The sequence below is a fragment of the Typopeltis vanoorti genome, chromosome 15, assembly GCF_054136105.1.
Source record: "Typopeltis vanoorti isolate ZY-2024b chromosome 15, IOZ_Tvanoo_1.0, whole genome shotgun sequence".
In the NCBI taxonomy this organism is placed as follows: domain Eukaryota; kingdom Metazoa; phylum Arthropoda; class Arachnida; order Uropygi; family Thelyphonidae; genus Typopeltis; species Typopeltis vanoorti.
In genome coordinates, this window is record NC_143563.1 from 10,281,961 (window position 1) to 10,295,000 (window position 13,040).

Consider the following 13,040-nt stretch of genomic DNA (forward strand, 5'->3'; position numbering starts at 1 on the left):
GCCACTTCAGGCTTCTTATTAGCAAGGTTGCAGTCTTATATCAATTAATGAATTTTATCTACCAATTAAAATAGTAGCACACTAATATACAGTTACATCGTGTCGAGAAAACAAAAGGAATTAGGTGGTATGGCCCAGGCTAAAGCCAAAATATTCCCACAGATATTGATGTTGTAACTGACGGCATAATTTTCTTGTATCCTTGACGACCAACAGTCGCAGCATTATTTATCTGATTGAACGTGTTGTCCACACAAGCATAGAAACGGCCTGTGGCCACGAACAAAATATTTATAACCATCGGAAAGTCATTTTGTGATGGCCAATCTGCTTAAAAGTATTCATTATTAAACTGTATGTAATATTGAAATTCAAGTAAAGTCTTACTTAAGATCATTCAGAAAAGACTGGAGTCATTCATGAAGAGAGAAATGCCAGATGAACAAGCAGGATTTCGAAAAGACGGAGGAAGAAATCAGATCGTCAATGTGAGATGAATAATAGAAAGAGGACAAGAACATAAAGATAATGTCTACCTTTGTTTCCTTGACTATAGCAAGGCTTTTGACTCTGTAGATCATGTGAAACTGCGGAATGTGTTAAGAACAATGGGAATATCAGAGCATTTCATTATCCTTTTGAATGAACAAGAAGCTACTGTCCGAACAGATCTTGGAAAAACGGGGTATTTCACAGTAGGTAAAGGGGTGCGACAAGGATGTATTTTATCTCCGTACCCGTTTAACTTGTACAGAAAACGCAATTTAAGAATGGCAGGGGTGGAGGAGTCTTCAGTTGGAATTAAAATTGGTGGAAAAAATATTAATAATTTGAGGTATGCAGATGATACCACTTTGCTAGCAGAATGCAAAGAAGATTTGGAGGAACTTATTATGAAAGTTAAAGAAGAAATTATGGTCTTAAGTTTAACCTCAAAAAGATGAAAATTATGGCAACATGTGAACTTAATGATTTTGAAGTAGATGAGGAGAAAATGGAAGTAGTTAATAATTTTTTGCTCCTAGAATCCAAAATTGATAAAGTTGGGTATTGTACTGAAGAAATTAGAAGAAGATTATTATTCGGAAAGAAAGCAATGACAAATTTAAGCAAGATATTTAAAGATAAAGATATTAGCCTCGCAAAAAAAAAATCAGAATCGTGAAAGCAATGGTATTCCCTGTGGCACTGTATGGATGTGAAAGTTGGACCCTGAGAACGAGTGAAAGAAGGAAGATAGATGCATTTGAATTATCGCTTTGGAGACGCTTACTAAGCTACGATCATCAAGCAAAAATTATCGTACTTTAGATATATTATGCGGGCAAATGACAGTCTGGAGAAGATGATGCTTGCTAAAGTTGATGGAAGCAGGAGAAGAGGAAGACCAAGAATTAGATGGGTGGATGGAGTTAAAGAAGCAACTGGAATGCGACTGGCAATTCTGAAAGATATGGCCAGGGACAGATCTGAATGGAGAACGTATGTTCATGGAATCACCAGGAGTCGAAAAGGACTCGATGGAACATAACAACAACAAACGTGTTAAAATTAAAATTGAAATTATCGAAATTAATTTTAACTTTGGGCCGAGAAAATAGTGATTAACGTGATGTTTATATTCAACACTAAACCATCAAATTTTCTGCCAACATTATTGTATATGAATAAAAACGCAACATAGTTAAGATATGCCACTAGTAATTTTGATGTTCAGAAGCTCTCGCGTTGTCTCCACAGAAACTGTAAATGAAGGAGCTGATAGCATACTCTTCCTTTGTCCGAAAACCTAGCCGCCATCTTTTCAGTAAAAGGACACAGTCAACTCAGTAACATACAACGGAACACTGTTCACAATTCGGAACACGTTTGCAAAAAGTAGATGAGAAAACCAGACCTCGATACCTGCGGGTATCAGGTATCGTTATAGTTAGTAGTAGCAGAAGCCAATACGTATGATAAACGATGGTGTCCAAAATTGGAGCCATGCATGGTATTTCCTTTCCATATCTGTCAAAAATTCCTTAAATTCGCGATGATTGAGTCCTCGAGATCTAATAAAGTTTACAATTTTAATGATCGGTGGAACAACATTGGACATGTTAATCTTTTTATGTCTCTGGATAATAATCCTGACAGACCAACATTCATACTAGACGTGGCTCGAGCTCCATCTGTTGCTGTACCGACGATCTTTACTATTGGGATATTTAAGTGATTAAAAACAGTTTTCATTTCCCTGTATGCATTTTTTTCCGGTAATAGTTCCTTTCAATGAACTAAAGATGCAAATTCTTCGTTGATGTTAAAATTAGAATTTGTTAAAAGTTGAGGACGAAAATTTTGAACTCACCTGATTAAACACATGGTTTTGTTCGTAAAAAAAAAATGTAAAGAAGCAATTTTTTAAAAGAAAAAATTATATTAGCGTTATGAATTTATGATTTGCTTAGGTTTTGAAAGAATTTGTATGAACAAGTTTAATCAAGAATAATGTAACTACTTTCACATATATGGTTAAAGTACGACTGCTCATGCGCTACTGAAATTGCAAAGGCGAATGGCACAATCGTCGCAAGCAAATATATTTCACGTGACCTCTTAATGTGTGCTTCATGTTGATACACATTGTGCCTTTTGCTAAAATTTTTACACCTCAACTAAATGAAGTGCAACGTTTCGGATTAGTAGTAGGAGGACCGCATGCGGCCTGCGGGTTGCTCATCACTGATCTAGAGCACGCACACACGCACATTATTTCTGATTCGTTATTTGAGAATTTTGCCACTAATTTCTCGCTTGTCTTTCTTTTCAGACACCCAACTGAGGTCCTTCCAATGAGGCCTTTTTCGTTCCTGCTGTATTTTTCTGCAACCATCATATACTCTTCCTGTTCAGGTAACGTTTCGCCAATAGCTTTGGAATAAATTTATTTATGAAGCCTTTGACTCTTTATTTGATTACTAGATTTATTTATTTATCTTTTGGAATTTTCGTGAAGTCTCAAAACAGCATTTAAGGGTATGACAGAAGAGGGAAAAATAATGATGCAATCATCCCTTGACCTCATCACTCCCTTATCCTCTCCTAAAGGTTAGCGCCTCCATCATGTTAGCAATGATCATGTTTAAAGAATACCAAAAAGATCGAAACCACTAAAATCAGGAACGTTAAAAATCAGGTATTATTAATTTCGGGAGGATATTTCTTTTACTTAGTACAATATCAAGGAAACTCGATGTAAATAGGAATAAGCTCGTGAGAAAAACTCCGATTGGCACTTCGAGAAACTTTGATTTGACAGTGAAAACCTTATTTTGTCCATTTGATGAGAAACGCGAGTAGGCAATATTTTACATCTGTTTAACGACTATTGCTGTTACACTCTGTCCAAAAAGAAGATAACTTTTCGAAAACAGAAGAAACTTTTAGCGCCACCTGTTGTATCTTTTTGTTGTCGAAAGCGGCAACCTTCATTGGTGTTGTGTCAACTGTTTGTGTGACATTTTTTTCATTAGAAGTCAAGTTATAGTGCCAAAAGAGACAATGTGTTTTGACCAATGGTCGGAAAATGAGTTTCAAACAGTGAGCTGCGATTGACTTTTGTGTTAAACTTGGTATAACGTTTGCAGCAAATGATTCAAAAAGCATACGATGATGAAATGCTTATCCCGCTCTCAAGTTTAGGCATGGTTTATGCGATTTCAAAGTGTTCGTGAGACGCTTGAGGATGACGAAAATCCTGGCCGTTCAAAAACTAGACTGAGTGAAGTTAACATTCAAAAAAAGTGGGTGATTTCATCAAAGAAAATCCGAAATCGCCCATGAGATTGATTGAAGATGAATTGTGGATTCCAAAATCAACTCTGCAGAACATTTTGACCAAACTTGTGGGCCTTCGTAAATTGAATTCGCGATTTGTTCCCAATAAGTTGACCGACGACCAAAAAATGTATCGAACACTGCAAGGACCTCATTAAAACCCCTCATAAGGACTCAAAATTCCGTGAAACTATCGTTACTTGTGACGAAACGTGGTAGTTTGAGTATGCGCCCGAAACAAAGCGCCAGAGTGCTGCGTGGAGACCACCAGAAGAGGGGCATCCGAAAAAAGTCGCTTGGAGAAGTCAAAAGTAAAGACAATGCTGATTTGTTTCTACGATTCCAAGGGCATTATCCACAAAGAATTCGTTACGCCTGGTCAACCGGTCAATGGTGAGTTTTATCTCGAACTTTTGAAGCGATTGATACGGGGAAGTCGTCGCTTACGGCACGAATATCGTGACGACCGACAGTTCGTCAAAATACAGTGTCACTCTTGGCACTATAACTCGGCTTCTAATGAAACAAATGTCATAAACAGTTGACACAACACTAATGAAGGTTGCGACTTTCGACAACGAAATGATACAACAGGTGGCGCCATTAGTTTCTTCTATTTTCGAAAAGTTCGGTTTCTTTTTGGACGGCGGGTGTGCTACTACTGTATTGGCCTATGTGTGGGATCGTGGACTCATCATAGGAAGTCAACAACGTTGTTCTTATTGGTGGAAAATAATTCTATTTTCAATGGTAACAATATCCGTTCAAGTATCGTTTATTTCACTCAGTACGTATCACACATATCCTTAAACTCATGTACTGGTATTGCACTTCCCAGTCTCTCTGACAACATATTCCACTCACTCACCACTCGCCATGAGAAAAATGTGTTCCTCACTGTTTGAACTATTGACTGAACTTTTATTTAAAATCATGAATGACATCAAATACGTTCACCTCCTACAATGTGTTAAAAATCTCTTCTTCGTCTTATAAAACATTCACAGTACTTTTTGTTGTTGTTATTGTGAATTCCGTCCTTCCTCCGCTTAGACGAACTCTGCAAGTTATCTCAATTTAATCAGGCCTCATTATGAGCATTCAACAATCAAAATGCAACTGTACAAAAAATGTGAAGTGGGAAAAATATAGTGCAGTGGGGATCTAAAAACGGGTGCGTGTTATAAGAGCATTGTATAAAATACGAACATATTTAATTAAACAATAAAATCATATTTTATACAAATGCATCTGTATCGATAAGAATATGGAATTACAGCTGATTGACATATTCTTATCTGTGTTTTAGTTTCTTTATTATCATGATTATTATTATTGGTTTTTATTAATGGGAACAAGTGACTAACACTAAAAAGGACTATCTATTCTTCATATCAACATCAGGAGCAGTAAAAATATTGGCTCACCCTGCAGATTTATCTGAAGGAACACATAGACAACATGGACATTTAAATACTAACAGAAGTATCCGAAACATTAATTTTAAAGAAGAGGCAACCATCTACCAAATGCCAACCTTTCAACAACCCAAACACTGTATTCAAATTAAACGAGGCGGTGGTATAATAATATACCAAACATAAACTAGAAGTAACAGAAATAAACTATAAATTAGAACACGCAGAAAACATATGCATCGAAATTAAAAACATCAAACAAGAAACCTCCTTGATATTAAAGACGCAGTGCACAGACAAACAATTTAAGGCCCACGAAATTTCTACATGAATCAGACAGATGGCTTTCTGCTATGGACGAAGGTGCCTTAGAATACCTGCTAATGAGAGGTGACATGAATATAAACATCAAGAACATAAATAACAACACAGCACAATACCTAGACCTTCTATCAGCATATAACATAACGCCATCCATACAGTCGTATGCACGAGAAGATATAGTCGGAAACACAACAACCTCATCCTGTATTGACTACATAAATATACGCGCCTCTCCAAACAGCTATGCAACAGCTGTCATATCCTGGAAACTAGCAGACCATTATGTCACAGAATTACAGTTACATGAAACACAAGAAACAATAAAACACAACTTTGCCTGGGAGCCCAAATTCTTCAAGGAGTTGGAAAACAACTTTAATCAGCACTTCGCGAATTCTGTCCAAAAAACTACAAGAAATATTCTCTCCTCACACAAAGAAACATTTTCCACTAGGACCACATGCAACTCAGTCAATGTGGTTCCCCACAGTAACAAAAGAACTGTCACTTGCAATTCATCAAATTAACCCTAACAAAAAACTAGGAATAGGCGGAATCAGACCAAAAGACATCAAGAAACACTCAACCACCCTATATCCAGTTATACTAAAACTGTTAAATAAAATCTTCGAAACGCACACATACCTGAAACCCTAAAGACTGCATTAATCACTCCCATACATAAACTTCGAAAAAGAAACATTATAAGTAATTATAGACGCGTCTCCACATTGTCTGTAATCAACTGAATCATGGGGTGCATTGTGGATTACAAACTCTCCACATATATTGAATAATTCCGAATCCAAAAAATCCAAAAACACAACATGATTTTCGAAAAAAAATAAAGGAACAGCAACACTTCTAGAAGATTTGACAAATACACGAATAGATTTCCCAAATTCTATTCAAAACAGAATATAATTAGTTGTTTTTATTGATCTAACGAAAGCGTTTGACACACTAACACACTAAACCTTGTTGAACAAACTAACACATATCGGAATCGGTGGTTTAGGGCATACACATCGCACATATTAGTATCAGCGCACAGCAAAGAGGTACCAGAAAACTGTGGAGTACTACAAGGAGTATACACACACGATATTAGCCATCTTCCCCTAAAAAGTAAAATCTTCCAATATGCAGACGACATGGCTACTTAGTCGATATTCACAACAGCCTAAATGTGGTTTACCGAAAAAACGACATCAATCTGATCACTAACTGGTTAACCGAAAACGGCATATATATAAACTCTGAAAAAACATAGCTAATGATGTTCAAAAATCCCCAAACCCTACCCACAGAACCTGAATATCTCACTATACACCATCCATCCTCCTATACACAAAGCGCTAAACCTAAAACCACAAATCACACAGGTGAAAACAACACGCTATCTCGGACTTCACTTCGATGCTGACCAAAGTTGGAATAGCCATATAAACTACCTACATACCAAGCTTAGGATAATAGCAATATATAATATAATTAATATAATTTAATATAATTAATCGCGAGATATAGATTTAACTACTATCGAATTATATTACTTCATTGTATGGTGAACTGCATGCACATTCGTTTCTCTAAAGAAAATATGTCACATGTATATATGTAAATACTCTGTATGTTTATAAATATTGTCATTTCAAAAAATATTAAAAAACACTTCCAGGAAGGCAGGTACTCGTCGAAAGAGGCCACATACTAGCTCACCAGCTGTCTTACTTGTACTTGAATTCAGGTGTGTATCAATTCGAGCAGTGTTTCTGAACCGTCTGCCTGCAGACCTGTGGTCCTGCAGGTCTGCAGGCAGACTTAAATTAAATAAATAAATAAATATTTTTTAATTATCCAAACAAATTAAAATTGAATATGTAATAAACAATTATTGAAATCAAATGGAGACTTATGACTCGCACCCCTGATTTTACTTTACGAAAAAATAAATTAAAACGTTTTGCATATATATTATACACGAAAGTCAAGTTTAATCACTTTCACGTTCTGGGCGATAACTCGTTCCCCTCGGTAAACAACACAACACGCCCTCCCCAACCGCCACTATATTGCAGGTGCAAGAAAAGCAAGAAGTTTTATTCTACCACTGAATAAAGAACAGAGGTATTTGCTGTCTGTGTAATATATTTCTCAACATGTGTAATATATTTGTTTAGCGCAATTTGAGAGACAACTGGGATAAAAACGAAACTAACTAATGAATCAAATGTCTCCTCCCACATTAACCATGCTGTGTAGACTCGAACCAAACCATATGTTGCACCGGCAAGCACAGTACGTAACTAAAAACTATTATTTTTAGTTAGATGTTTGTGAGTGCACCCACTAACTCAAACTCAAAGCAGCAATAAATTAATTGCGGTTTTTAATTTGGTTTAAATGTTATCTATTGTAAATATTAAGATGAAAAATTCATATTAATATTTCGATTCTAATTGGTGCAGGTTTTTTAGTCAAAAACTTTTTGTGGCCAAATTGAGACACAGTTTTATGGCAAATGGCCCATGGCCCAATTGAGTGATACTCCTCTTATAGATGATGTGAAATTAATATGCTACGTAAGATATGCACATGATAACAACATTCATTATGGTATTCTGTTTTGTAGGACTTTGTCATCCCGAACAACTGGAAAAGAAATATTTTACGCCCTCAATTATTACATAATACACAAAGGGATCCAGTGGAGAAAATGGATGCACTTCTTTTCGGATGGAGCTCGCGCCCTTACAGACAGGCATAGTTGGGGATTGATTCTATGGTCAAGGAAGTGGCTCCGGATATGAATCGGGTATATTGTTTCATACATAGGGAAAGGTTGACCTCCAAAGGAATTCCACCAGAATTTAAAACTGTGCTATACAACGCTGTAAAGATAGTTAATTTCATTAAAGCTCAACCGTTAAATAAGAAGTTATTTTGAGTATTTTGCGATGAAATGGGCAGTGAATATATATACAACTTTTGCTTCATTCTGAAATTCGCTGGCTTTCCAGGGGCAAAGTACTAACAAGGTCATTTCAATTAAGGCACGAAGTTTTATTGTTTGTAAATGAACGTAATTCTAATTTTGCATCACTCCTTGTTGAGGAAGAATGGCTATGAACATTATCCTATCTTTCAGACATTTTGTTTTTATATTAAATGCACTAAGTCTCTCCCTTCACGGAAATTCTTTAACTGTTCTTGATGCCTACGACAAAATAAAGGCATTCGAGAAAAGAAAAAAAAAAAAACTGGTGTTGTGCATTAGATATGTAAACCACAGATAATTCGCACCTTTTCCGACATTGAAATCCTTTATAGTGGAAAATGATATTTTTATTGATTCTGAGTTTCTGGAAAGGGTTTGTGACCACCTCAAAAATCTGAAACGAAATTTTGAAACATATTTTCCGAATAACTTTTATAAGATGTGGTTTGAGATTTTTTTTCAGGCTTATAGACATGAGAACGATCTTTCGTTATCGAAAAAAGAATAGTTAATTGATCTTTCAAGTGACAGTGGGCTTAAGATGCAATTCCGTGATCTTGGTTTGGCTCGATTCTGGATCTTGCCTTCAGTGAGAAGTGAATTTCCCGAATTATCTGAAGAAGTACTGAAAATCGTAATGAGTTTTCTACAACCTATCTTTGTGAGAAAGAATTTTCATCGCTCCTTCAAATAAAAACAAAATACAGAAATCTTCTTAGTGGGTGTGTGCCGATCTTCGACTGAAGTTGACCAATATTGAGCCAGATATCCAGCAACCCTGCAATGCCGAGAAGTTCATCCATCTCATTAAAAGTAAATAGTAACAAAATTATATCATACTATTTTTTGGACTACAGTTTCCGATTATTCTCGTTACTGGTTTCGGAAGTAATCCATTTCCAAAATCGGGGATGAAACGAGTTACCCAAAGTGACGTCACGGTGAGGCTCAGCTCTGCTGGTGAGGAGTATAGCTGCCAGCGTCCCGTTTAGCAAAATTCCATATCTTGTACAGTTGCTTGAGGGAATATGCGGCCGAGCACACCGAATCCGTCGAATTCTGGCCATCCGTACGGTCATGGATTGTACAAAAACACACATCACTACGTAACGAATACAAGCAGCACACAGGACGGGTAAAAATAAAACCACCACACGATTAATGAACCTGCCAGATTTACGATGACCATTGCTGTGCCTCTGGATAAAGCAGGTCGGATATAATTAAAACCACCATCACAATATGATTAGTACAAATCACATGCTTACGGTATATACGGTATACGGTCGCTGGCGGGAAAATGCGCCCAACCGCGTTGATGCCACATTGCTACTAACATTGTGGGTTGGACTGTTTATAGATATCGGGAAGGATCTCATATAACAGGATGTCTTAAATTTTTTTGCTGGTAATTTAAGATAACATGTCTTTCGTTGATGAAACTCATGACATTTTATGTAGTATTCTAACACACGTGCAGAATATATTATTTTGATTTATTTTCAGAAGGATTTAAGGAAAGGTTCACCTGTCATGGAAACACCTTTCCTGAACTTTCAGGAAACAAAATGATTGGCTCAAAATAGAGAAGGCAAATTTTGTAGAGAAGCCAATTCAAATCCTGTGAAATGTATTGCTATTACTACAAAGCCATTTGATATCTTCTTCTTCAGATTACCAGCCTGGTTGGCCGAGTGGTTAGCGTATTCGTTCTCTAGCCAAAAGTCTGCGGGATCGAACCCCGCTGTGGGCATGGATGTTGGTGATTATCTGTGAAAAATACCAGTGGTTCTGGTGGTGGTGGTGGGTGGTAGATGGTGTTGGTGTAGATGATGATGGTAGTTGTGGGGCGTTGTAGTTGGTGGATTGAGTTGTGGAGTAGGTGCTCTTCCTCGATGAGTCCCTTCGACTCCCCGGAGTTGTTAAGTAATAATAATAATAATAATAAACTCATCACAAATTTCAAAGAAGACAGCAGAAACATTACCAGAATAAACAGAAATATTACGTAAAACAAATATTCATAATTGTTAATGTTATTACACTAATACACATATTATGTTATTCAAAGGACAAATGCATTTTCCTTCTGGACACTCGAGTTTTACGTTCCATAAATTGAAGAAAATCGATCGTGAACCCACACTTGTTCAGACAATATGTTGTGCTAGCATTAGAAATCAAGAGGGTAGCACTTGTTTGAAGTGTCTTTACTCGATGCAGCTTAATATTAGTCATAGTCTTGACACATCTATCTCAGATTCACTACCAGATTGAACTTCCTCGTGACTTCAAAAGTTAGATGAGAGATAAAAGGGCTTTGTCTTCCCTATAGCAGCATAAAAGGCATTAGCGGAGCTTGTTATTCGTACGTTTATCTGTAAACAAACACTAGGCATTGTGCAAAAAATGGGATAGTTATATTTTAATTGTATATATATCAATACACTTTAGATCATGACACATATCAGTACACATTAATTACTATTAGCATTAAGCATATAAACTACGTACATGGATGTAATATATGAGTATTTGTACTCTCACTTGTATGCAAGTACAATGGATGGGACGTTAGACTCTTGATATCGTCTCTGTTGATGCAATTTACAATACAGGGTGTCCCTGAATTCATGGACCAAACATGAGGGGATGGCAGTACACACCAAAATCACCAATATTTATCATAGAATATATGGCCGGTAACGCAGCTCGTTGCCGGTAAGGGGCGCAGAAGGCGGCATGGCTTAAAAACGCTGGATCGGCCAACCTCCAGCATTCTCAGCATCAACCAAACATGGAGCAGTTTACTAATGTAGAGAAGGCCGATATGCACCTGATGTATGCCGCAGCCGAGGGCAATGGTAGAGAGGTACAAAGACTGTACTGTGAGCGATATCCTATGCACCGTATGCCCAATCATAAAATGTTTGCATGACTGCACCATCAGCTGTGTGAGCTAGGCACCTTCCACGTCAGTCAATATGATGCCGTCAGAACGTGAGCTACGAGCGAGGACATCTTGTGTTTGGTGAGAGATAACCCAGATACAAGCACGCGATCCGTCGCTTGAAGCCTGGGTGTGCATCGGAACAGTGTCTGGCGAGTACTACATGAAGAAAGGCTACACCCCTATCACTTGCAGCGAGTGCAGGCATTGGCAGCTGTTCATTATCCCCTGCGCATGGATTTCTCCCAGTGGTTCCTCCAGCAAAGTGTCGTACAGCCCGATTTCCCACTCATGTACTCTTTACGGATGAATCAACTTTCAAACGTGAAGGCCCCCCCACAGATGCGCATTTATGGGCGGTCCAGAACCCCCCCCCCGGCACACGTTCACAGTCGAACCAGCAACGGTTTGGCATCAATGTCTAGGCAGGGATCGTGCATGACTACTTAATTGGACACTACCTACTGCCGGACCGCCTCGATGGACAAATATACCGTATTTTTCTGCAATGGGTTTTGCCGGAATTGCTTCAGTATGTTCAAGTCGCCATCCCCCCCCCCCTCTATGTGGTTCCAGCACGGTGGGGCACCCGCTCATTTCAGCATGGACGTGCTTCAACATCTTAATGCCACATTTGAGAACCAGTGGATTGGGCGTGGTGGTCCCATCCCGTAGCCCTACAGATCGCCTGATCTTTCTTGTCTCGATTTCTTTCTGTGGGGACATTTGAAGAGTGTCGTGTACGAGACGCCCATGCACTCTGCAGAGGATCTGGTACGTACAAACTTTGAGGAGAGGTAGAGAACATCAAAATCAACCATATTCACATAGGAAAACATGACCGGAAACGCCACCCGAAAGTGATAGGTGGCGCTGTTCGCCAGCGCTCCAGATGAGCAATTAGAGCTTCCTCATTCAAGCTTTCGACGTCGTACGAAAAACATGCGTCGTTTTATGAACGCTGAGATGGCAGATATGCACCTCGTTTACCATATTATGTATCCAACTACTATTGAACTGTTCGCTTACGCCTAATAAAGTTTTTACACTGCTTACTGCCTTGTATTTTGCGTTCCTTTTAGTACCTTCCAGTGGTGTTTCCGGTCATGCTTTCCTATGTGAATACGGTTGATTTTAATGTTCTCTACCTTCCCTCAAAGACTGTAAGTGAAATTTCGAACCACGTAGCTATATTTTTTATAGCTAGAATATATATTGTAAATTGTATTAATAGACTTTGAGTTTGAAATGACTATAATACGTAAGGCCACTGCTCAATGAAAGGTTTTGTTAGTGTTAGTTTTGTACAGAATCCATCAGTTGTAGTTCAAATAACAGTACATTATTTCCTAAACAGTTGAGTTGTTCTATTGAACCATGTTTGCTTTAATAACTCCAAATATTCAACTAGTTGGCTCCCTGCAGTGCTTTTTCATTGTTTTAATTATATTTGTCTACATAGATATCTTTGGCAAATAACTTGAAAATTATATCACTTAACAACATAAGCAAATTAAAAAAAGAA

At 37.7% G+C, this 13,040-nt stretch overlaps 1 protein-coding gene across 4 annotated transcripts in view; it reads left to right on the forward strand.

Annotated features, from left to right (window-relative positions):
- The window catches only part of LOC150098376 (clotting factor G beta subunit-like), a 28,076-nt gene that overhangs the window by 3,810 nt on the left and 11,226 nt on the right, over positions 1-13,040 (forward strand). For 2 of the 4 annotated variants that reach the window (XM_090405344.1, XM_090405343.1), the window contains exons 2-3: positions 2,816-2,898; positions 7,246-7,314. In XM_090405344.1, the coding sequence (XP_090261470.1) occupies positions 2,838-2,898; positions 7,246-7,314 (130 nt within the window). In that variant the 5' untranslated portion in view covers positions 2,816-2,837. The remainder of the gene's footprint in view (positions 1-2,815; positions 2,899-7,245; positions 7,315-13,040) is intronic. The other 2 variants (XM_090405346.1, XM_090405345.1) reach the window with 1 other exon arrangement.